We start from the raw sequence: 23,346 nt of genomic DNA on the forward strand, positions 1-23,346 counted from the left end.
CACCATGCTTCACCATTTGGATGGTGCAAGTGATGAGCAGTGCCTGGTTTCCTCCAGACATGACGCATGGAATTGAGGCCAAACTGTTCAATCTTCATTTCATCAAACCAGAGAATCTTGTTTCTCACATTCTGAGAGTCCTTTAGGGGCTTTATTGCAAATTCCAAGTGGGCTTTCAGGCTTCCGTCAGGCCACTCTGCCATAAAGTCCAGATTGGTGGAGTGTTGCAGTAATGGTTGTCCTTCTGCAAGTTTCTCCCATCTCCACACATGATCTCTGGAGCTCAGCCAGAGTGACCATCGGGTTCTTGGTCACCTGTCTTACCCTTCTCCCCCAATTGCTCAGTTTGGCCGGGCGGCCAGCTCTAGGAAGAGTCCTGTTCTAAACTTCTTCAATCTAAGAATTATGGGGGCTACTATGCTCTTGGGAACCTTCAATGCAGCCCAATTTTTTTGTATTCTTCCCCAGATCTGTGCCTCGCCACAATCCTGTCTCTGAGCTCGGAAAGCAGTTCCTTTGACCTTATGGCTTGGGTTTTGCTCTGATATGCATTTCCAGCTGTGAGACCTTATACAGACAGGTGTGTGCCTTTCCAAATCATGTCCAATCAATTTAATTTGCCACAGGTGGTCTCCAATCAAAGTGCAGAAACATCTCAAAGATGATCCAGAGAAATAGGATCCACCTGAGCTAAATTTCAAGTGTCATAGCAAAGTGATATAAGTAAACTATCTATCTATCTGTTCACAGAGTTTTGTTTTATATGGCTTACCTTATTAATTTGTTTTCTAGCATGAGTTCTGTGATACCAGCTAATTCCATCTATTCACCAAAATGCCTTGCCAATGATAATTAATAGTAAATATAATTAAATCGTGTATGTATTAATATTTAAGTTTAATATTTAAGAGAGGAGAGATACCCAGAGGAACGACGCTAAGCCATATGAAGAAGCAGCTGTCTGTCACGTTATTAAACAAGGTCAGAGTAAACTGGTCAACGAAAACCTCATTTGATTGGTTACTAAAAGCAGGTAAACCCCCCTTCCCCCTCGCGCTTGCAAAACTCTTTTAGTGCCAAAAGTAGGGATGGGCTATACCACTTATTTTCTTTTCAATCCGATACCAATAATTTCAAGTCCAATATCGTTGATACCGATACCAATACGATACTTCTATTAAACATTATATATATATATACACACACACATACACAGTTGTGCTCAAAAGTTTGCATACCTTGGCAGAAATTGTAAAATTTTGGCATTGATTTTGAAAATATGACTGATCATGCAAAAAAAAAAAATTATTTTATTTAAGGATAGTGATCATATGAAGCCATTTATTATCACATAGTTGTTTGGCTCTTTTTAAAATCATAATGGTAACAGAAATCACCCAAATGGCCCTGATCAAAGGTTTACATACCCTTGAATGTTTGGTCTTGTTACAGACACACAAGGTGACGCACACAGGTTTAAATGGCAATTAAAGGTTAATTTCCCACACCTGTGGCTTTTAAAATTGCAATTAGTGTCTGTGTATAAATTGTCAATGAGTTTGTTAGCTCTCACGTGGATGCACTGAGCAGGCTAGATACTGAGCAATGGGGAGCAGAAAAGAACTGTCAAAAGACCTGTGTAACAAGGTAATGGAATTTTATAAAGATGGAAAAGGATATAAAAAGATATCCAAAGCCTTGTAAATGCCAGTCAGTACTGTTCAATCACTTAAGAAGTGGAAAATTCAGGGATCTCTTGATACCAAGCCATGGTCAGGTAGACCAAGAAATATTTCAGCCACAACTGCCAGAAGAATTGTTCGGGATACAAAGAAAAACCCACAGGTAACCTCAGGAGAAATACAGGCTGCTCTGGAAAAAGAAGGTGTGGTTGTTTCAAGGAGTTTGTGTGTAATTGTTGTTAATAATTAAATACAATAGTAAACCATGGTTTTACTACAGTAATATTCTAGTAACCATGGTTAATTGTGTAGTAACTAAATACCATGGTTAAACTATAGTTACTGTAGTGAAATCATGGTTAATTTTTGTAAGGGTAAACAAAACAGAAGTCAAATAATTTTCTGTTTAGTCTCTCAAATGTAAAAAAAACAAAAAAAAACTTTTAATTATGACTAAAAATAATATTTTAAATTACCCATTTTATCCCAAGAAATCGCAAAAAATAAAAAAATAAACATATATACTGTATATATACACACACACACACTGGCGGCCAAAAATGTGGAATAATGTACAGATTTTGCTCTTATGGAAAGAAATTGGTGCTTTCATTCACCAAAGTGGCATTCAGCTGATCACAATGTATAGTCAGGACATTAATAACGTGAAAAAGTACTATTACAATTTGAAAACAATTTTCAGAACTTCTTAAATTACTTCAAAGAGTTCTCATCAAAAAATCCTCCACATGCAGCAATGACAGCTTAGCAGATCCTTGCCATTCTGGCTGTCAGTTTGTCCAGATACTCAGGTGACATTTAACCCCACGCTTCCTGTAGCACTTGCAATAGATAAGGCTGTTTTGTTGGGCACTTCTCACACACCTTACTGTCTAGCTGATCCCACAAAAGCTCAATGTGGTTAAGATCCATAACACTCTTTTCCAATTATCTGTTGTCCAATGTCTGTTTCTTTGCCCACTCTAACCTTTTCTTTTTGATTTTCTGTTTCAAAAGTGGCTTTTTCATTGCTATTCTTCCCATAAGGCCTGCACCCCTGAGTCTTCTCTTTACTGTTGTACATGAAACTGGTGTTGAGCAGGTAGAATTCAATGAAGCTGTCAGCTGAGGACATGCGAGGCGTCTATTTCTCAAACTAGAGACTCTGATGTACTTATCCTCTTGTTTAGTTGTACATCTGGCCTTCCACATCTCTTTCTGTTCTTGTTAGAGCCAGTTGCTCTTTGTCTTTGAAGACTGTAGTGTACACCTTTTTATGAAATCTTCAGTTTTTTGGCAATTTAAAGCATTGTATAGCCTTCATTGTCCAAAACAATGATTGACTGACGAGTTTCTAGAGAAAGCTGTTTCTTTTTGTTGCCATTTTTGACCTAATATTGACCTTAAGACATGCCAGTCTATTGCATACAGTGGCAACTCAAAAACAAACACAAAGACAATGTTAAACTTCATTTAATGAACCAAATAGCTTTCAGCTGTGTTTGATATAATGGCAAGTGATTTTGTAGTACCAAATTAGCAATTTAGCATGATTACTCAAGGATGAGGTGTTGGTGATGGCTGCTGGAAATGGGGCCTGTCTAGATTTGATAAAAAATGGCATAACTATATATGCTAAAATATTTTTTGAGTGTAGGGTGAAATTTCTACCTGTCAATCGGCTTTGAAGGGAAATAACTGTGCAATCGGACAATTTGAAAAGCACATACAGGTGCATCTCAATAAATTAGAATGTCGTGGAAAAGTTCATTTATTTCAGTAATTCAACTCAAATTATTTAAACTCATGTATTAAATAAATTCAATGCACACAGACTGAAGTAGTTTAAGTCTTTGGTTCTTTTAATTGTGATGATTTTGGCTCACATTTAACAAAAACCCACCAATTCACTATCTCAAAAAATTTGAATATGGTGACATGCCAATCAGCTAATCAACTCAAAACACCTGCAAAGATTTCCTGAGCCTTCAAAATGGTCTCTCAGTTTGGTTCACTAGGCTATACAGTCATGGGGAAGACTGCTGATCTGACAGTTGTCCAGAAGACACTCATTGACACCCTTCACAAGGAGGGTAAGCCACAAACATTCATTGCCAAAGAAGCTGGCTGTTCACAGAGTGCTGTATCCAAGCATGTTAACAGAAAGTTGAGTGGAAGGAAAAAGTGTGGAAGAAAAAGATGCACAACCAACTGAGAGAACCGCAGCCTTATGAGGATTGTCAAGCAAAATCGATTCAAGAATTTGGGTGAACTTCACAAGGAATGGACTGAGGCTGGGGTCAAGGCATCAAGAGCCACCACACACAGACGTGTCAAGGAATTTGGCTGCAGTTGTCGTATTCCTCTTGTTAAGCCACTCCTGAACCACAGACAACGTCAGAGGCGTCTTACCTGGGCTAAGGAGAAGAAGAACTGGACTGTTGCCCAGTGGCCCAAAGTCCTCTTTTCAGATGAGAGCAAGTTTTGTATTTAATTTGGAAACCAAGGTCCTAGAGTCTGGAGGAAGGGTGGAGAAGCTCATAGCCCAAGTTGCTTGAAGTCCAGTGTTAAGTTTCCACAGTCTGTGATGATTTGGAGTGCAATGTCATCTGCTGGTGTTGGTCCATTGTGTTTTTTGAAAACCAAAGTCACTGCACCCGTTTACCAAGAAACTTTGGAGCACTTCAGGCTTCCTTCTGCTGACCAGCTTTTTAAAGATGCTGATTTCATTTTCCAGCAGAATTTGGCACCTGCCCACACTGCCAAAAGCACCAAAAGTTGGTTAAATGACCATGATGTTGGAGTGCTTGACTGGCCAGCAAACTCACCAGACCTGAACCCCATAGAGAATCTATGGGGTATTGTCAAGAGGAAAATGAGAAACAAGAGACCAAAAAATGCAGATGAGCTGAAAGCCACTGTCAAAGAAACCAGGGCTTCCATACCACCTCGGCAGTGCCACAAACTGATCACCTCCCTGCCACGCCAAACTGAGGCAGTAATTAAAGCAAAAGGAGCCCCTACCAAGTATTGAGTACATATACAGTAAATGAACATACTTTCCAGAAGGCCAACAATTCACTAAAAATTCACTAAAAGTCTTATGATGTATTCTAATTTTTTGAGATAGTGAATTGGTGGGTTTTTGTTAAATGTGAGCCAAAATCATCACAATTAAAAGAACCAAAGACTTAAACTACTTCAGTCTGTGTGCATTGAATTTATTTAATACACGAGTTTCACAATTTGAGTTGAATTACTGAAATAAATGAACTTTTCCACGACATTCTAATTTATTGAGATGCACCTGTACATACATGACTTTTTCAGTGTACCTGATATCAACATTTAGCCTTTAAGAAGAACCCCTATCTGAAGCTTAGTTAATATATCCCATAAAAATAACTGAGAATTTCCATAATGTTTGTTCTTGGATTAAATGCAAGTCTAATTTTTGTTGAAAGGGTGCGCCCATTTGTATAAATTTTTTTTTTGGTGCTGTCTTCTTGCACTTTATTACCATACAGTAACACACATTTGTGCTGTTCAGAATGTCGGCACTGTCAAGACTTTTCACATGTTGGTTGAACTGCTCCATGGTACTTTTAAATAGCAATTCTCAAGTAAATTTCAAATAGGTCGCATGCGCAACGACATCGACGGAAGCCCGAATTAATCGTGCATGTGAGCCGCTCTGCGTTTGTCACGAGAGCTCGCATTTTAAGGAGCGCCAGGTTGACGCACGCGCACTGATACTGTCACTGGTCTGGGACTCGCATTTCGTGGGAAGCTCGGTTGATGCGCGCACGGATAGCAGAGTGCAATAGTGATGGGAAGATCAGATCATTTTACTGACTTGAATCTCTGAGTCTCGTTCAGCAAAATGAACGAATCTTTATTCAAGTCATTTCGTTCAGTTGAGCAGAATTAAATTAAAATGTTACATTTTCAATGCACTCTAGTGATGGGTCATTCATGAACGATTCGTTCTTTTTGAACGAATCTTTTATGTGACTCAGAAGAACGAGTAGTCTCAGAGAGTGATTCGTTCATTTTGTGTTGGCCGCACGTGCATTGCGCAACCTCCGTTCGTTTGTTAGGTGAAAACCGCATAGGCACTGTACAGGAAACAGAAAGATTAGTTCACCTCTGGAATCTTCTTGTCCGAGTCGTATGTTCTTTTGTCACTGCATAGCATATATGGCTGTCATGTGACAAAAGAACGAACGACTCGGACCAGAAGACTCGAGAGGTGAACTAATCATGTCTGTTTCCTGTATGAGCAATTCATCGCGTATACGGCTGTCACGTGACAAAAGAACGAACGACTCGGACCAGAAGACTCCAGAGGTGAACTAATAATTTCTGTTTCCTGTACAGCGCGATGATGTGGTTTTCACGTAACAAACGAACGGAGGTTGCGCAATGCACATGTGCGGCCAACACAAAATGAATGAATCACTCTCTGAGACTACTCGTTCTTCTGAGTCACATAAAAGATTTGTTCAAAATTAACGAATCGTTCATGAACGACCCATCACTAGAGAGCAATTTGGCTTCACAGACCCTGTGCACATCCTTGTCCCACATGAAAAGCGTATTTAGCGCTCATAAAGTGAAATGAATGTAATAAGCTTGCTTCATCGCCTGACAGAAATGCGTACGAACGTGGCTGACAAGAGTAAAAATAAAGGTGCATCTTAAAAAAATTTCTATATCGATATTTACGTGTTGTATCGATAACACTGGATCGTTGGTTATTGGATCGATCCAGATCGATGGATCGTTACACCTCTAGTTAAATCCATATCTTATGAAGAGATATGGTAGGTGTGAGTGAGAAACAGATCAATATTTAAGTGCCTTTCTTACTATAAATCTCCACTTTCACATACTTCTTTTGTTTTTTGGCAATTCACATTCTTCGTGCATGTCGCCACCTAGCGGTTGGGGCTGGTCAAAAGTGTTGATTTATAGTAAAAAAAAAAAGGACTTAAATATTGACTTGTTTCTCATCCACATTCTCTTGCAGATTTGGCTTGAACATTGGGGGGGGTTTGCAGTGTGAAGCATTTACATGTTTCCATTGATCATGGTATAAATATTAGGTGGGGCTTGTACTTACTGGAATCTACACCCCTGCCCACACTTATCATATCGCTTCTGAAGATATAGATTTTACCACTAGAGTCTTATGAATTACTTTTATTCTTGTCTTTATATGCTGTTTGGAGCTTTGAATGGTCACCATTCACTTGCATTGTGTGGACCAACAGAGCTGTGATATTCTTCTAAAAATCTTCATTTGTGGTCAGAAGAAAGAAAGTCATACACATCTGGGATGGCATGAGGATGATTAAATTATGAGAGAATTTACATTTTTGGGTGAACTATTCCTCTAAATATTTTTCAGGCTCGGGCAGGCTGTCACATGTGTTTTAAATGTTGTAATTGTATATACAGTAAATATTAATTATATGTAAAGGCCAAAACAGTTGTATGTTTCCACAGTATGTTACCTCTTCCATTTCTGCAGTTGGAAGAATGCATTTCATGATAAATTTGCTGTTTAAATTTAGCAGAAAAGCAATTAAATAGCACAAAATAAGCTTCCCTTAGTGACAGAGTTTCCCTTTGTGACAACTTACTTAATATATGAATATAATACATTGCTACTACACAAACTGATCTGCTGTATGGAGGAAACATTTTTCATTTACAATAAAAAAAACAAATATAGAGAGAAAATGACCCATTTAAAAAAATAAAATAATTAATGTAAAACATGACAGCACACATGGTCTGGTTTGATGTTTCAATTTATTTAAAAAAAGCAAAGAAAACCCCTAAAATGTCTGTTTCAGGTGACGAGTGACCACGCTGGGTCTTGAAGTATTTTCCATTTATCCATTTCACATTTCTTTTAATTCCATTTAAATAAATTCAATAAGTGGAGCTGCATAATTCAGCCAAAATAGAAAAAGGCCTAACATGAAGTCTAACAGAATCAATAATAATGATTATTGCTAGTTTTTCTACCATTTTATGACTGATCCAACAACCACCTTTGCCATCACATTTGATATGCAATTTTCTCCTAGTAAAAACATGTGCACTGATTAAAAGGACCAGAGTATTTTCAAACAACCTTATAATATTAAATCATTTTTGCAATATGCAGGGGAGAATTTATCTAATAAGGAGAGAGAGCACTGAACAATATTACATAAAAAATAATAAAATCAATAAACCAATAAAAAAATGAACAACTTAAAACAAATAAAAAGTGAAAACTGTAAAATGAAGCACTCATATTAAAGCATCTCTGACATGATTATATAGATTTCATAGTTCTTTCAGACAAACTAATCCAGAATTCAACTAACAAAAACAATCCCTTTGAAATAACAGCAACAACACTGCTTTCTAAATACAATGATATACCAGCATTTCAGCACTGTACAAAACAATAAATAAAATAAATCAGAACATCAAGTAAAAAATGGACTTGTTGATGTCCATAAAATATTCAGTTTAGAAAATTCAGCTCTTTTGTGGGTTGGATGAAGGAATTCTGGTGTTTTTGTTGTTTAATGGATTTACTGTACACCATGTAATAAATTGAAAAAAATGAAGAAAAAAATAAAATAAAAAATGACATGGACTAGGCACAGATTAGATGAGATCAGCATCTCTTAAAAGTCCAGGCTACATTTAAAGTTATATGTGACTTTAAAAAGGTTGAAAAAAGGTTTCATAGCCTAATATTTAATATGAACTTTATGGATACATATTTTGAAGTGAACAAATGCCCAGTTTTAGCTCCAAATACTAAAAGGTCTGGAAACCCAAAACTTCACCATTTCTCATTTTAGTGTGAATATGCCTGTATTACTTCTTTAATTGGTGGTTTTACAAGCTTAAGAAAGTAAAAAAATATTTAAAACACACCCACCCACACATTCACACTCTGGATCAACCTTAAAAATAACAGCCAATATTCAGAACACTTGGTTGTGCTATAAATCTCAAAGTTTAATACACAAACTAATTAGAGAAATACAGAAATAAAAAAAAACAACAACTGTCTCAGCCTGAATCTTAAAGGATGTACTTACAATATTAATGTCCAGTTTTTAAAAAATGAGGTCAAGCACACATCAAAAGACTTTCCACACATTGAAAGTGGAGGATGAGAGAATGAAGAAATCAACTAACCTCACAGTTTACATCTGTGCTGATAAAATTGATGGGAAGACCCCATAAGTAGCAGGGCAGATGTAAAACCTGCACACACATCCACACTCAGTTCACAGTTTGATGGACAATTAAACAAGAAGTCTTAAAAGATCCCAGTTGTCAAGTGACATTGTGAATTTCACACTCTATTGCCATTGCAAGACAGCAATGGAAACATATAAAAGTATATAAATGAAATGATATCAAGGAATTTCTTGTTATTTAACGATCTCATCTATTTTGAACAGAAAGCAAAGTCATTTGGAAAGACTTCAAGTCTATTAATATGAAGTGTAGGCTTGATTTGGCTGTTAATTGCACAATGCATTGCATCATGATTTTTCTTGTTAAAAAAAAAAAAAGCTTCCTTTTCTGAATGTTACTGACACTCTACACTCAAATCACCTCGAGTCTACATGTAATGACAAAATAGCCTTTTTACATGATCTAATTAGAACACATTCAAAGCCAGCTGAGCTAACTGAAAATTGCTATTAAGATCATTATAAAATCACTGCTCTATTGGTTGAATTTCAAAAAGACATAATGCCTCCAAGAGAAGAAATCATTGGCTCTTCAAACACAATCTTGGATATTGCCTTATATATTGTGTAACTTACAGAGGTTTCATTTACAGCATCAATAGTCATTATCCACGTAGAAAACGGAACTGATCCGACAGGTGTACAGAAATGAGGTTGCCTAAAAGGAAGCTCTACTCACAAAACACCACCCTTTGTTCACTAATTCATGTGATTCACACAAAATCTTCAAATTCACACATCTGTAATACCTTTAGAGGAGGATCGTACAGAACCACATACAGCATCTCACATTTCTGTCACACCCTCACAGTTTCTATGCGTTCATTTGGGAGGCAGGAATCTTTTTTTCAAAAGAGTAAGTGGATATTTACAGAGGGTGATTGTGAAAAATCCCTCTAAAAACAGTTTGGAGACCTAGACCCATCTTGAGGAGAAATCTTAAGCGGCTCGATTCCCTTGGCCTTTATTGCACTTTGCTGATAATCATGAGAAAACAAATGTAAATATACAAAACTGCAGCACATTCTTATCCAAATGACAAATGGAGGTCTGTTTCTCCTGATATGAAAAACAAACTAAGATTGCTGGTATGTCATGGTAACACAACTCTACTTTTTGTATTGTTGATGGAGAGCTCTATATTTCATCATTTAGTCACCCATATGCACGTACACAATGCATGCACACTCTTACTAAGCAACACTGTGACTCAATGCAATCTTAAAGGGGCTGTATGCATTACCATGCAGAAAATGTCCCCTTAGAGGACAGGGAAGGAATTTGTTTTCCCTCACAAAAAGTTTCGTGTTCCCTCATAATACCTTTATCAGTCAGAGGAGCGACCCACGATTTTTTAGCCAATCAGAAAACTAGATAATTAGAAGCACGCTCTGTCTTTCACCTGTTCGTGTTTGCTGGCATGCCTTTGGAGGGCGTGTTTTGTTTATCTAAGTCTAGCGGAAGTTAGCAAAATGGCTGGAATCGCTTACAGCACCTTTAATGTACTTTTTTATGTTTCAATACAAAGCTCTGTAGTATTTATGGATCAGCTGAAGTGCTTGGACTGTTTCCCTTCACTGTGATGTTCACAAAGCTTTCTAGAGTTGTTCCTGCAGACCAGCCTTACTCTGACATCAAAGATGACTTTTTTCAGTCCATGTGGAAGTTCATGTTCTCATAGGACCAGTAAAAACGTTAGCCCACAATACACATAACAGTTCATGATCCCATTCTGAGAAACATCAATATCAAAAGCTGAAAGTGTCTCATGGAAATCAGTGGAAAAGAGAAAAGGTCTACAGCACCATCTCCCTGAGCACATGGAACAGTAACTACAGACACCAACTGCAATCTAAATACAACAGAGCTTTGAAATAAAACTAGGAATGCACAGTATGAATATTCAGGATCAAAACAGATCTATATTTATCTTATCCATATCGGCAGGCATAAATTTTCACTGAAAAGCAATATTTTCCCTTTCCTTACATAAATATGCATAAGCATTCATATATGGACTAAAAAATAAAAATGAGCATCTTTGCAAATTCGTATTTAAGGCATTCTGTATTCAACCCAAGGTGTCTCTGCTCCAATCTAATGTGATAATTAATGAAGTACCATAAAAGCCTTAAATATCGGTTAAATCCACACATTAGTGCGATTAATGGCATTACACAAACATTTGTGTGCATTCCAAGCTGAAACATAAAAAAGATTTACTTTAAAAGCAAAGTTTGGATGAAATGTGTCCCACAAGGGTTTGGGCTGTATATATGGAGTTGATCACACAAACTAGCCTCAATGGAATAGTCTTGGAAGGGAGGTTTACTGACGTCCAGCTCAATGGCGATCAATTATTGTGTCAAAAGTGTCTTAACAGTACAATTCAATTGTTTAAATATTCACTATTATGTGGGTTGTATTGCCCATATTTTTTTGTCCTCCAATAATCACCTCCAGAAAAATCTAGATACCTATTTGTAAAGACAAAAACATGAACCCCACATACATGAATGAAAGAGCCATAAAAAATAATGCAGACCGGTTGTTCTTCTCCGGCACCCCTTGTTGTTTAGGGAGGCAACAAGATTTTGGATGTGGAGTTGGGTTTGATCTGTCTTTTACTCTTCTGAGAGGACCCAGCAAAGCTTGGTCCAAAGTTTATGCAACGCACCTGGATTTTCTGCTTGTCGTTCCTTTTTTCACACTTTTCAATAAAGTAGAAAAGGTCCACGGACACAATGCAGGGGAAGGATGTGGATGAATTACCAGTTCATCATGGAATTTCTGTTCAAGGTCATGAAGAAAACTTGGCTGCTGCCCCCTGATCTGACAGAGGCAAAGAACACCTGCAGAAAAGAAGAGAGTCCAGACGGAGGAAGGACATTATTATATGGACACTTTGTAACCTTAAAGACCAAACTATTGAATCAGATCTACAACCTTGAGTTATTGAAGCTTTCCTTTGCATAGTGAACAGTCTCATCAAGTTTAAAGTGAATTGTGTAATATTTTGATAGCAAAGCACTTTTTACTATCCTAGGAAAATGTGAACTAACTACAGTACAGAGTAAGAGTTTAAAGCTGAAGTGTGCAATTATTTCAATGCCAAAATACTTTCTCCTGACGGAGCTTAATATGCAGACAACTACCTGTATAAGCCATTTAAAGTTGATTTCCATAATAAGTAGCACTTTATGGCACTTTCATTGCTCTGTTTGTTTGAGAATCCCGAACAGCCTCATTTTGGGGCTGTATTTTCTGTTTAGACCAACTAATGGAAGACAGATGGAGTGTTTGGGGAAACCTGTTTAAAATGATCATTTTTGCAATCCCATTTGGAGACACTAATGTCATAGTGCTCAACTAATGGCGTGAGTTTGGGGCAAAACCTATTTGTTCAAATAATGGCAGAGGCAAAATGTGTGTTAAGGAAACCTGTTTGGAAACATCCTTTTTTTTTTTTTTTTTTTCTTCAATTCCTTTTGGTGCCACTAGTGGAACAGAAATAATGGTCATTGTACAAAGTTGCCTGGAATTGTTTCTGGAAGGCAGCAGATGTCCTAACCCCACTCCCATCCCTAATCCTAACCATATGGAGCCTGAAAGGCAGAGTAGCCTGCCAGGAACAACTCGAGGCAACCTTTTCCAATTGCGAGAAATTACAAGCTTCACCATCAAAAATGTTTGACAAAATACTCGTCTTAAAAAAGAAAAGTTAATGCATGGGCAAGTTGCTGTGCCACAGTAACATACTTTATCGTTTCTCTCCGAAAGGAACTTCAGTCGCTGAGCTCGTTTGTGCATGAAAACTCCGTCGAGGTGTCCCGTTTCCACGGAGCGGATCTCAATGGCTTTCTCTCCCCAGCCCATGATCTGGTTGGAGTGGATATAGGCTGCAGAAGGGAAGGGGAAATGGAGCAAAAACATGTGACAGGAGAGCGTGGACACTCACTGGAATCAATATTAGAACACTCCGTTCCTCAACGACTTCTGACGTCCAACTGCAACCTGAAACTAACCCAGACCCAATAAAAACTGGCCTGCCAAAGCGACCCCACATCATCAGGAGGTCATTATTGCAGCAGTTTCTAAGCATCAGAAATTCAAGTAACCATTACGGTTATTATTCCATTTAATTTTGAATCTGATGTGGATAATTAAAAGGGTAAGAGAAATCCAATGCTCCTTGCATACTTATGAATAAAGAACTAATATGAACTCTCTTCTAGGACTTCCTGCGGATAGATTTCATGTAAAGTCCTTCATAGACACTACTGATGCAGTGATTTGGTTGTTTTGACTTTTCTGTGCTACTGATATAACAAATAATTTGGTGTTGATAATGAATTGTACCATCTTGTTATGAGAGCAGAATCACTGAAGAGTTGAAAATAATTTGGATGAAACATTAATTTCAGATCTGAGGGGGTGGGCGGCTGCCGGTCTACATTTGAAACCACAGAATTAGCAAACAAATGACAAAAGACATAAAACTAAAATCGTAACATTAACGTTCTTTGCTGATGAGAGATGCAAACAAATTAACAAACATTAAACTGAAAATTAATTTCAGAGACACATGGCACATCATTTGATGCATGAAATTGGTAAAGCTAGAGTTGCAGCAAAAAAAGAATGCGGAAAAACACCAATTTTGAAAGACGCCTATATATATACACGTCTAAAAAGACACAACAAGAAATATATTGAAATGGATGTTGGTCTCTCTATCCTGGTTATATGTAAAAATTAACCAAGTGAAATAGAAAAACCTGGATGTTTGTTTTACTTAATGAGTGAAATTTCATTAAAACATGTCCAGGTTACATTTCTCTCTCTCTCTCTCTCTCTCTCTCTCTCTCTCTCTCTCTCTCTATATATATATATACACACACACACAATAAAGAAAATTAAGGATTGAAAATGAAGGATTTTAAGACAACTAAGACTTTTTTGCATTGTGACATTATTTTCATGACAAATAAGCACATTTTCCCCTCAAATTCACATCATCTCATTTGCACTATAGTAATGAAAATTGGAGGGGAGGTTTTAATGGTCCGAAAAAAGGCTTCATTTTCTTTAAGCAAATACAATTTCTTATTGTCTTCAGCTGACTCGAACATGTTCTGGACAGGTTTTGTGTGATTCACCCCAAAATACAGTAGATATGATTTGCAAATAATGATGATATAAGGTAAAATAAAAAAAAAAAAATAAAAAAAATTCAGGCTTTTGCACAGAAAGGAAATCAGATGTTAAAGGGATTAATAGCAAAGACTTATTTTGGGTTCAAATCAAATAAGTTTAGGCTGCTTATATGTTAAACAGTGTGAACAAAACATTATACAAGAAAATGTGCTAGACACAGTACATACAAACATTTCACCTAGTGCCAGTGTTTAGACTGATGGATGGCACACGTAGGGGTATGAAGGCAAATTATTTGAGCAAGGAGGTGCTCAGTCTTCTAGTTAAGTGAGGGACAGGAAGAACAGAATGAGTGGACAAATACATGAAGGTAGAGAGGAATGTGTTTGTGTGTGATTGTAAAGGAGTATTTAGGAAGAGGACTGATTTACAGAAGATACTCTGAGAGGCTTTCAGCGGAAGTGGTCAGCATCAGGGCTCTTAAAAGGAGAACAGGAGATTTTGTGTGAAAAAACCAACCAAAACATACCAACAGAGGTGGGCATCTCTCCCCACTGGAGCACCACGTCTTTAGTGATTCTGCCGTATGTGTTCACATAGACTCCCTCATCTTCATAACACAGAAGCATCTCCATGCCGTCGGTCCTGGGAAGCACCACAATGGCGTGAGGGCTAACAGTGCCCTGAATCTGGGAAGGGAGGGGTGGGCGCAGATGAGCCTTGGGGTGACAAAATCGAGCCGCAGTGCAAAACATTCCCCACCAGGTGACGCCCAATCTAGTGCTGTGGGTGGCCAGAGCTTCTCCCTTTGAGAAACTGCTGCAACAATCAAGTCTCCTGCCCTGCACTTGACCACACAGACGCCTGGGCGACCTGACCCCAAAACGGCCTAACTAACAGATTACAGTTGGCACTGGGGCATTGGAACGGTTTAGTTGCTTTGGTTCACTCTTTGTTGTGTACACGTTTGGTTTGTCAAAGGTCGTAGATCGGGGAGATGTTTTCCTCTTACAATGGAGATATACTGTATTTTTATCACAATCAATAATGTTAAAACAATAATGCCAGTTATTCGCAGTAGAATGAGACCTTTGAAATCTGAGATGTCTTAAAAGAATATTCCGGGTTCAAGCTCAATCGACAGCATTTGTGGCATAATATTGATCACCACAAAAATGTATTTTGACTAGTCCCTACTTTTCTTTAAAAAAAGCAAATATTTTGGTTCCAGTGAGGCACTTACAATGGAAGTGAATGGGGGCCAATTTTTTAATGTTAAAATACGAACTTTTTCAAAAGTAGAGCCACATGACAAAGGATATGTGTGTAAACATGGTTTTAGTGTGATAAAATCACTTACTAACCTTTTCTGTGTAAAGTTATAGCCATTTTTTTCAACTTAGTTACCATGACGATGTAATGTCAACAAACCCTAAAATGACAGTAAAAATGACAATTTAAACAACTTTACAGCTCAAATAATGCATGAGTTTTAACAGAAGAATTAATGTATGTGCTTTTATAAAATTATAAGCTTCACATTTCTGTGTTTTTAAAACCTTTCAAAAATTGGCCACATTCACGTCCATTGTAAGCGCCTCACTGCAACCTCGATTTATGCTTTTTTTAAAGAAAAAAATGAACGAGTCAAAATTAATTTTTGTGGTAATCAACATTATGCCACAAATGCTGTCGTTTGAGCTTAACTTGCTTTGAACCCGGAATATTCCTTTAATGAACTTCATAACCATTCATCTGCTCTACGAATCTCATTCACACACAACATTCACTCGTATTGTTCTAAACTGTAATCAGGGTCCAAAATGTACTTTTCGCCACACTTGCCAATGGTGGGTAAATTGAGAAAATGTGTTGTTCTTAAATATTTATTACCAGGCATGAAACCGTATTTGGCATTGTTTTATAAAAATTTTAAAAATAGGATTATTTAGCTGTTTTTTAGCTGTATATTTGTGACAAGCAGTCATTCACAAAAACTTGAAAAAACATGGTGTATTATAATTTAGTTTTTGTGATTTTGTGAATTTGTGGAATTTTTAGTTTTTGTGAATTAATGTGAGGAATATTTCACATTTGTGTCACCACACGAATCTACAGCATCCAGGACTGAAACTATGTGGTTTATACGGCAATTTAAACCAAATATTATGTTGCAGTTTCTAAAAAGTTAACAGCCAAATGTCATTTTTATTTAGTCTCCAAAGCCAATTTCTACTTGCATTTGCTTGGCAAGTTAATTTTGGACCTTGTCTGTGATTAAAAGACACACACGTGATACAGACACCACCACTACAATACATGCCAGTGTCCCCAGGGAGGAGTTGTCTTATTTAAAGTCCCTTGGAATCAGGGAAATAAGGGGAGAGTTGCCTCTGCTCTGCCTGTCTTCACTTACGTGGGACGGAATGTAGATATCGTACGGATTCCCCGAGTCGACATCTATCACGTGAAAACCAACAGTGGAGCCATAGATAACCTTTAACCTCTGACCTTCTTCCACTGTAAGGTCAACAAGTTGAGGCTTGTGCTGAAGATCTGTGAAAGACTTTGGAAAGAGAGAGGAAGAGACTGTCATTTGAGTAATGATAAATCAAACTATTATAAAATTGTAAAAAAATAAAATAAAATAAAAAACAGCATTTCCCACTGACAACCTTTTTAACATCTGCATGACAGGAGATTGGAAAACAAAAATTGAAATTAATAATAGGGCAAAAGATTGTAAAAACAAAATTGAAAGCATTTTTAATTATCAAAAAATATTATAGCAACTGCTTTTTTCTATTACTACTATTCTATCACTTTATATACACTATATTGCCAAAAGTATTCGCTCACCTGCCTTTAGATGCATATGAAATTAAGTGACATCCCATTCTTAATCCATAGGGTTTAATATGACGTCAGCCCACCCTTTGCAGCTATAACAGCTTCAACTATTCTGGGAAGGCTTTCCACAAGGTTTAGGAGTGTGTTTATGGGAATTTTTGACCGTTCTTCCAGAAGCGCATTTGTGAGGTCAGACACTGATGTTGGACGAGAAGGCCTGGCTCACAGTCTTCACTCAAATTCATCCCAAAGGTGCTCTATCGGGTTGAGGTCAGGACTCTGTGCAGGCCAGTCAAGTTCTTCCACACCAAACTCACTCATCCATGTCTTTATGGACCTTGCTTTGTGCATTGGTGTGCAGTCATGTTGGAACAGGAAGGGGCCATCCCCAAACTGTTCCCACAAAGTTGGGAGCATGGAATTGTCCAAAATCTCTTGGTATGCTGAAGCATTCAGAGTTCCTTTCACTGGAACTAAGGGGCCAAGCCCAGCTCCTGAAAAACAACCCCACACCATAATCCCTCCTCCACCAAACTTCACAGTTGGCACAATGCAGTCAGACAAGTACCGTTCTCCTGGCAACCGCCAAACCCAGACTCGTCCATCAGATTGCCAGATGGAGAAGCGTGATTCGTCACTCCAGAGAACGCGTCTCCACTGCTCTAGAGTCCAGTGGCGGCGTGCTTTACACCACTGCATCCGACGCTTTGCATTGCACTTGGTGATGTATGGCTTGGATGCAGCTGCTCGGCCATGGAAACCCATTCCATGAAGCTCTCTACGCACTGTTCTTGAGCTAATCTGAAGGCCACATGAACTTTGGAGGTCTGTAGCGATTGACTCTGCAGAAAGTTGGCGACCTCTGCGCACTATGCGCCTCAGCATCCGCTGACCCCGCTCTGTCATTTTATGTGGCCTACCACTTCGTGGCTGAGTTGCTGTCATTCCCAATCGCTTTCACTTTGTTATAATACCACTGACAGTTGACTGTGGAATATTTAGTAGCGAGGAAATTTCACGACTGGACTTGTTGCACAGGTGGCATCCTATCACAGTACCACGCTGGAATTCACTGAGCTCCTGAGAGTGGCCCATTCTTTCACAAATGTTTGTAGAAGCAGTCTGCATGCCTAGGTGCTTCATTTTATACACCTGTGGCCATGGAAGTGATTGGAACACCTGAATTCAATTATTTGGATGGGTGAGCGAATACTTTTGGCAATATAGTGTACCTTATTTAAATGTTATTATATCTTTGTCTTCAAATGCTAAATTTATTGTTGGATTTTTACATGTATATATATATGTATATATATATATTTTAAATAAGCGAATTAAACTACTGTGAACTTTCCTACAAACAGACACATACAGGACTTAAGAGTTTAGAATGTCAAAATAAAAGCGTGAGGGTTTTAACAATTAAAGGTGTCACGGAGAGACTCACGGAGGCAGAGATATGAACTCAGTAGCAAGGTTTAATGATATGCAGGTGCGTATAATCAGAACTCAGGAGAGAGTGAGCGCTGACAGCAGTGAGGAAGAAAGAGAGAGAGACCGGTGGATCCCTGACAAAAGGTGCACGATTGAGATACATTACTATTATAATATATTATTATTATTATTATCATTTGTTTACAAATGATAATAATATTTAAGTTGAATGGGTTCCAAAAAATAACTGTGTGAATGAAAAGTGAGCTGATGTCTTAAAACTAAATTGAACAAAATAGAGATCTGAATCCTTTAAAGTCCAGAAACAAGTTGAAAAATTTTGCAAAAATAAAAAAACAGATTCTTTTCTACTGATGACTTATACTGGAATTACTGTTAATTTTGCTGCTACATTATCCAATATACTAGTTAACAATAAAGTGTTTCTTAATAAGCTATACATTTATACTGAAATTATGTGCAGTTAGAGGTTTGTGTTTCTTTACATATTAAAGAGTACACCCAATTAGTTCCACATAATAATGTAAAGATATTCTAAACTGATTATGCAAAAAAACAACACTGGTATCGGATCGGGATCGGTATCAGTCGATATTGAGATTTCCGATATTGGAATCAGAAGAGAAAAAGTGGTATCGGTGCATCCCTAGTTAAAATGTATTTGGCTAAGTTGTATGTAAACTTCTGACTTCAACTATGTATACACACATACACACACATACACACCATTTTCCATTTCTGTTCTTCCATAGTTTTGATGACTTTACTTTTATCCTTAAATGTGAATAATAATAATAAAGAATGAGTAAGTGACCCTAAACTTTTGACTGGTAGTGTGTATGTATGTATGTGTATACATACACACACACACACACACACACACACACACACACACACACACACACACACACACACACACCGATCAGCCACAACATTAAAACCACCTGCCTAATATTGTGTAGGTCCCCCTCGTGCCACCAAAACAACTCTGACTCATCGAGGCATGGACTCCACAAGACCTCTGAAGGTGTCCTGTGGTATCTGGCACCAAGACGTTAGCAGCAGATCTTTTAAGTCCTGTAAGTTGCGAGGTGGGGCCTCCATGGATTGGAATTGTTGGTCCACCACATCCCATAGATGCTCAATCGGATTGAGATCTGGGGAATTTGGAGGCCAAGTCAACACCTTGAACTCTTTGTCATGTTCCTCAAACCATTCCTGAACAATTTTTGCAGTGTGGCAGGGCGCATTATCCTGCTGAAAGAGGCCACTGCCATCAGGGAATGCCGTTGCCATGAAGGGGTGTACGTGGTCTGCAACAGTCTTTAGGTTTGTGGTTCGTGTCAAAGTAACATCCACATGAAAGCCAGGACCCAAGGTTTCCCAGCAGAACATTGCCCAGAGCATCACACTGCCTCCGCCGGCCTGCCTTCTTCCCATAGTGCATCCTGCTGCCATCTCTTCCCCAGGTAAACGACACACACGCACCCGGCGGTCCACATGATCTAAAAGAAAATGTGATTCATCAGACCAGGCCACATTCTTCCATTGCTCCATGGTCCAGTTCTGATGCTCACGTGCCCATTGTAGGCACTTTCAGTGGTGGACAGGGGTCAGCATGGGAACTCCGGTCTGCGGCTACGCAGCCCCACACACAGCAAGCTGCGATGCACTGTGTGTTCTGACACCTTTCTATCATGGCCAGCATTAAGTTTTTCAGCAATTTGTGCTACAGTAGCTCTTCTGTGGATCGGATCAGACAGGCTAGCCTTCGCTCCCCACGCGCATCAATGAACCTTGGTTGCCCATGACCCTGTCGCCGGTTCACCGGTTGTCCTTCCTTGGACCGTTTTTGGTAGGTACTAACCACTGCATGCTGGGAACACCCCACAAGACCTGCCGTTTTGTAGATGCTCTGACCCAGTCATCTAGCCTTCACAATTTGGCCCTTGTCAAAGTCGCTCAGATACTTACGTTTGCCCATTTTTCCTGCTTCCAACATATGAAGTTCAAGAACTGACTTTCACTTGCTGCCTAATATATCCCACCCCTTGTCAGGAGCCATTGTAAAGATATAATCAATATTATTCACTTCACCTGTCAGTGGTTTTAATGTTGTGGCTGATCAGTGTATATACTGTATATATGTGTGTACACACCAGTAGGCACAAGTACAAAAATAGTAAATTCATTTGCACATTTTGTACCTGTCCTGCCAAGTTGAGTTCTAAGGCCTACTTTCTTTAAAATGAGCACACAGCTGTTCTTTCTAAAAGGGGGTTAATGCGGTGTCAGTGGACAAGACCTCTCTCTTACCTTGAAAGCCATGAATTTGTGGTAGGGTTTTGGAGCCCAGGCATAGATCTCCACTGAATTCTTCAATGCAATCACCAAAAACTTAATCCTCTCATATTTAACTGTCAAACAGAAACAACAATTTGTAATTAACAACAGTTTTATCACTATTAGTGATAGGTCGATATATTAGGGCAGAAGGATTTACTGGCAGTTATTTGGCCATTTTGAGATGAGTAACTATGCTTATAACCATGCCTAACTATACTGTAAATATATTTTAAACGTACAGTATAACTATGTAACAACTGCCTGTTTGCTCAATTAATGGAAGTCCGAATTTCAGAGTGCACATTTCAGAGTGAAATCTGAGTAAATATTGTGTAGAGTAAAAACATTTTGGCATTTTTATATAAAATATAATATTATCATTACTAAAATACAGTATGTATGCATATGCAGTATATATTTTACTTATGCATAATATATATATATATATATATATATTTAAAACACAATATTAATATTTGACAGCATATGTAAAACCTATATCCTGTAATTTTAACACTAGTCTCTTTACTCTTTACTCATTTTGATGACTTTTATTATTCAGGTTATCCAAGTAATAAAACAATTAATTGGCTTAGCTGACTGAGGGAACGTACCGACTTTATAATGGACGCATCCCTCTAGGTCACCAACAGTAATCCATCCTTGTTTTTTTTCTACCTCAGGATCATTGTGAAGTATCCTGTTTCTAAGCCATGACAGGTAATAGACCCTCAGTTTATTCTTTTTGCCTGTGAAAGATTAAAAGTGGTGTGATCTTTTCATTACAAACAAGAATCTTTGAATCTGGCACATATGTATACCTGCACATAAGCAGCTCGAGAGCGGTCTACGGTGAATCAACTCACCTGATATGGTGACCAGAACATTGAGACCCTCCAGCACGTCCATCTGCTGAAAGCGTCTGCGGTTGATGAGATTGTACACTTTGCCCTGACCACTTCGATCTAACAACATCAGTCCATTCTCCGTTCCTACTAGCAGGTTTACTCCTACAGTAAACAAACAGAAGCATACAAATCTATACCTGGCAACAATAACAAATTTACTTGAGAAGCAAAATGGCATTAGATATGAAGTCTTGTTTTTTTAGATTTTTTAAAATTTTTTTTAGTTAGGGCTTACCCCAGAGAGCCGCGCACAGGATCTCAGAATTGAAGCGCTTCTTGTACTTGCGGATTTCCGGGGTGTCGCTGTGGGGCCGGATGTTGGTGGGATTGACATTAACGATAGAAATTTTCCGAGCCTCGTTCAGGCGAGCTTGTTCCTGTTCCTGCTCTTGCCGCAGGAGACCATCCGCAAAATGAGCTGCAACACAACAATTACATAAAAATACAGCCATGTCCATTCTTACATATACACTTTGGAAAGTTCATCTTACTAGTCTCCAAAACATTGAGAGATGGATAATTCACCTGAGGCAGAGTTGTCCTCATCATCCTCTGTGGGAGAGGTCTGATACACTCGTGGGTCCACAAATGGAGTAAAGGAGGCTTTGGATCCGCTCCCCATCCCAAACTGCCAACATGGACAATCAGCATGTGAGAGAAACAAACAACAACCATGCAAACTGGACACCCCAAGTCTCTTCTAATGATGGATTGGCTTTGTTCGGAATAACATACTACCTTACTACTCTTAATTCGTATGCCACGATTCAACACACTCGACTTAACCGTACATTTTCCGTGTTATGAATGAACCGGAGGTACTTGTAGCCTTAATTTTAAAATATCTATTTTTACTCATTCTATCATACATTCTACAAACAATTATATATTTTTACACAAAAGTGAGTGAAAAATGCAACCTGGTCTGATAGAGTGAACATTACTATAACGTAATTTTGCAAACTAAGTTTTACATGCCGCATTCTGTTTCGTCGCATTTTCCTGGGGAAATTAACACTAGTAGCGCTACAACAACTGCATGTTTTACTCACTTTCACACAAATCACAAGTACAACAGCTGATTATGACTTTATAAACACTTATCTTTTTACTTATTATAAACACTTTTACAGTAATGCACACAAAACTATACAATTTAACGCCTGTATTACAAACCCACCTACATTTACACAATTATTCCAATGTGATTAGCTTGCGCGGTAGCTCACATAGAGTGTTGGATTTTGGACTGCCAGCCAAGTGTGTAAACTGACATGTGAGACGAAAGTGTCATAGAAGCGACAAGAGATGACATGGTTGCTTCTGAAATTTTGCAGCTTGTCATGTCACAGTTCAGTTTATGACACTATCAGTTAGGTTTAGGCGTTGATTAAGAGTAAGGTTTGTGTAACTGTCATTTGATTTTAGATCACTATTGGTTAGGTTTAGGTTGAAGTTTTAGGTTAGGGAGGTACGTTTTACTCATTAAAACCTTAAAAACCTTGTCTGATTACAACACCATTTCCCATGCTGGACATATCACTTGAAAACTGCAGCGAAATGCGTAATTACGCAAGTAATTTCGTTTCGCAAAAATATTGTTAAGGTCACGATATGTTCATGAGATCAGGCTGCAAAAATGCAAAATAACCATTTCATTTTCCA

The 23,346-nt window shown here is 38.2% G+C and overlaps 1 protein-coding gene across 5 annotated transcripts in view; it reads right to left on the minus strand.

The window, feature by feature from the left end:
* Nucleotides 1-7,483: 7,483 nt before the first annotated feature.
* Nucleotides 7,484-23,346, minus strand: part of LOC127434482 (TRAF2 and NCK-interacting protein kinase-like) — a 94,335-nt gene continuing 78,472 nt past the window's right edge. For all 5 annotated transcript variants that reach the window (XM_051687298.1, XM_051687299.1, XM_051687296.1 and 2 more), the window contains 9 exons: nucleotides 22,207-22,309; nucleotides 21,917-22,099; nucleotides 21,640-21,783; nucleotides 21,388-21,522; nucleotides 20,744-20,844; nucleotides 16,539-16,688; nucleotides 14,652-14,811; nucleotides 12,725-12,864; nucleotides 7,484-11,817 (listed from right to left, as the gene is read on the minus strand). In XM_051687298.1, the coding sequence (XP_051543258.1) occupies nucleotides 11,734-11,817; nucleotides 12,725-12,864; nucleotides 14,652-14,811; nucleotides 16,539-16,688; nucleotides 20,744-20,844; nucleotides 21,388-21,522; nucleotides 21,640-21,783; nucleotides 21,917-22,099; nucleotides 22,207-22,309 (1,200 nt within the window). In that variant the 3' untranslated portion in view covers nucleotides 7,484-11,733. The remainder of the gene's footprint in view (nucleotides 11,818-12,724; nucleotides 12,865-14,651; nucleotides 14,812-16,538; nucleotides 16,689-20,743; nucleotides 20,845-21,387; nucleotides 21,523-21,639; nucleotides 21,784-21,916; nucleotides 22,100-22,206; nucleotides 22,310-23,346) is intronic.

The sequence above is a fragment of the Myxocyprinus asiaticus genome, chromosome 44 (assembly GCF_019703515.2).
Source record: "Myxocyprinus asiaticus isolate MX2 ecotype Aquarium Trade chromosome 44, UBuf_Myxa_2, whole genome shotgun sequence".
Taxonomy (NCBI): domain Eukaryota; kingdom Metazoa; phylum Chordata; class Actinopteri; order Cypriniformes; family Catostomidae; genus Myxocyprinus; species Myxocyprinus asiaticus.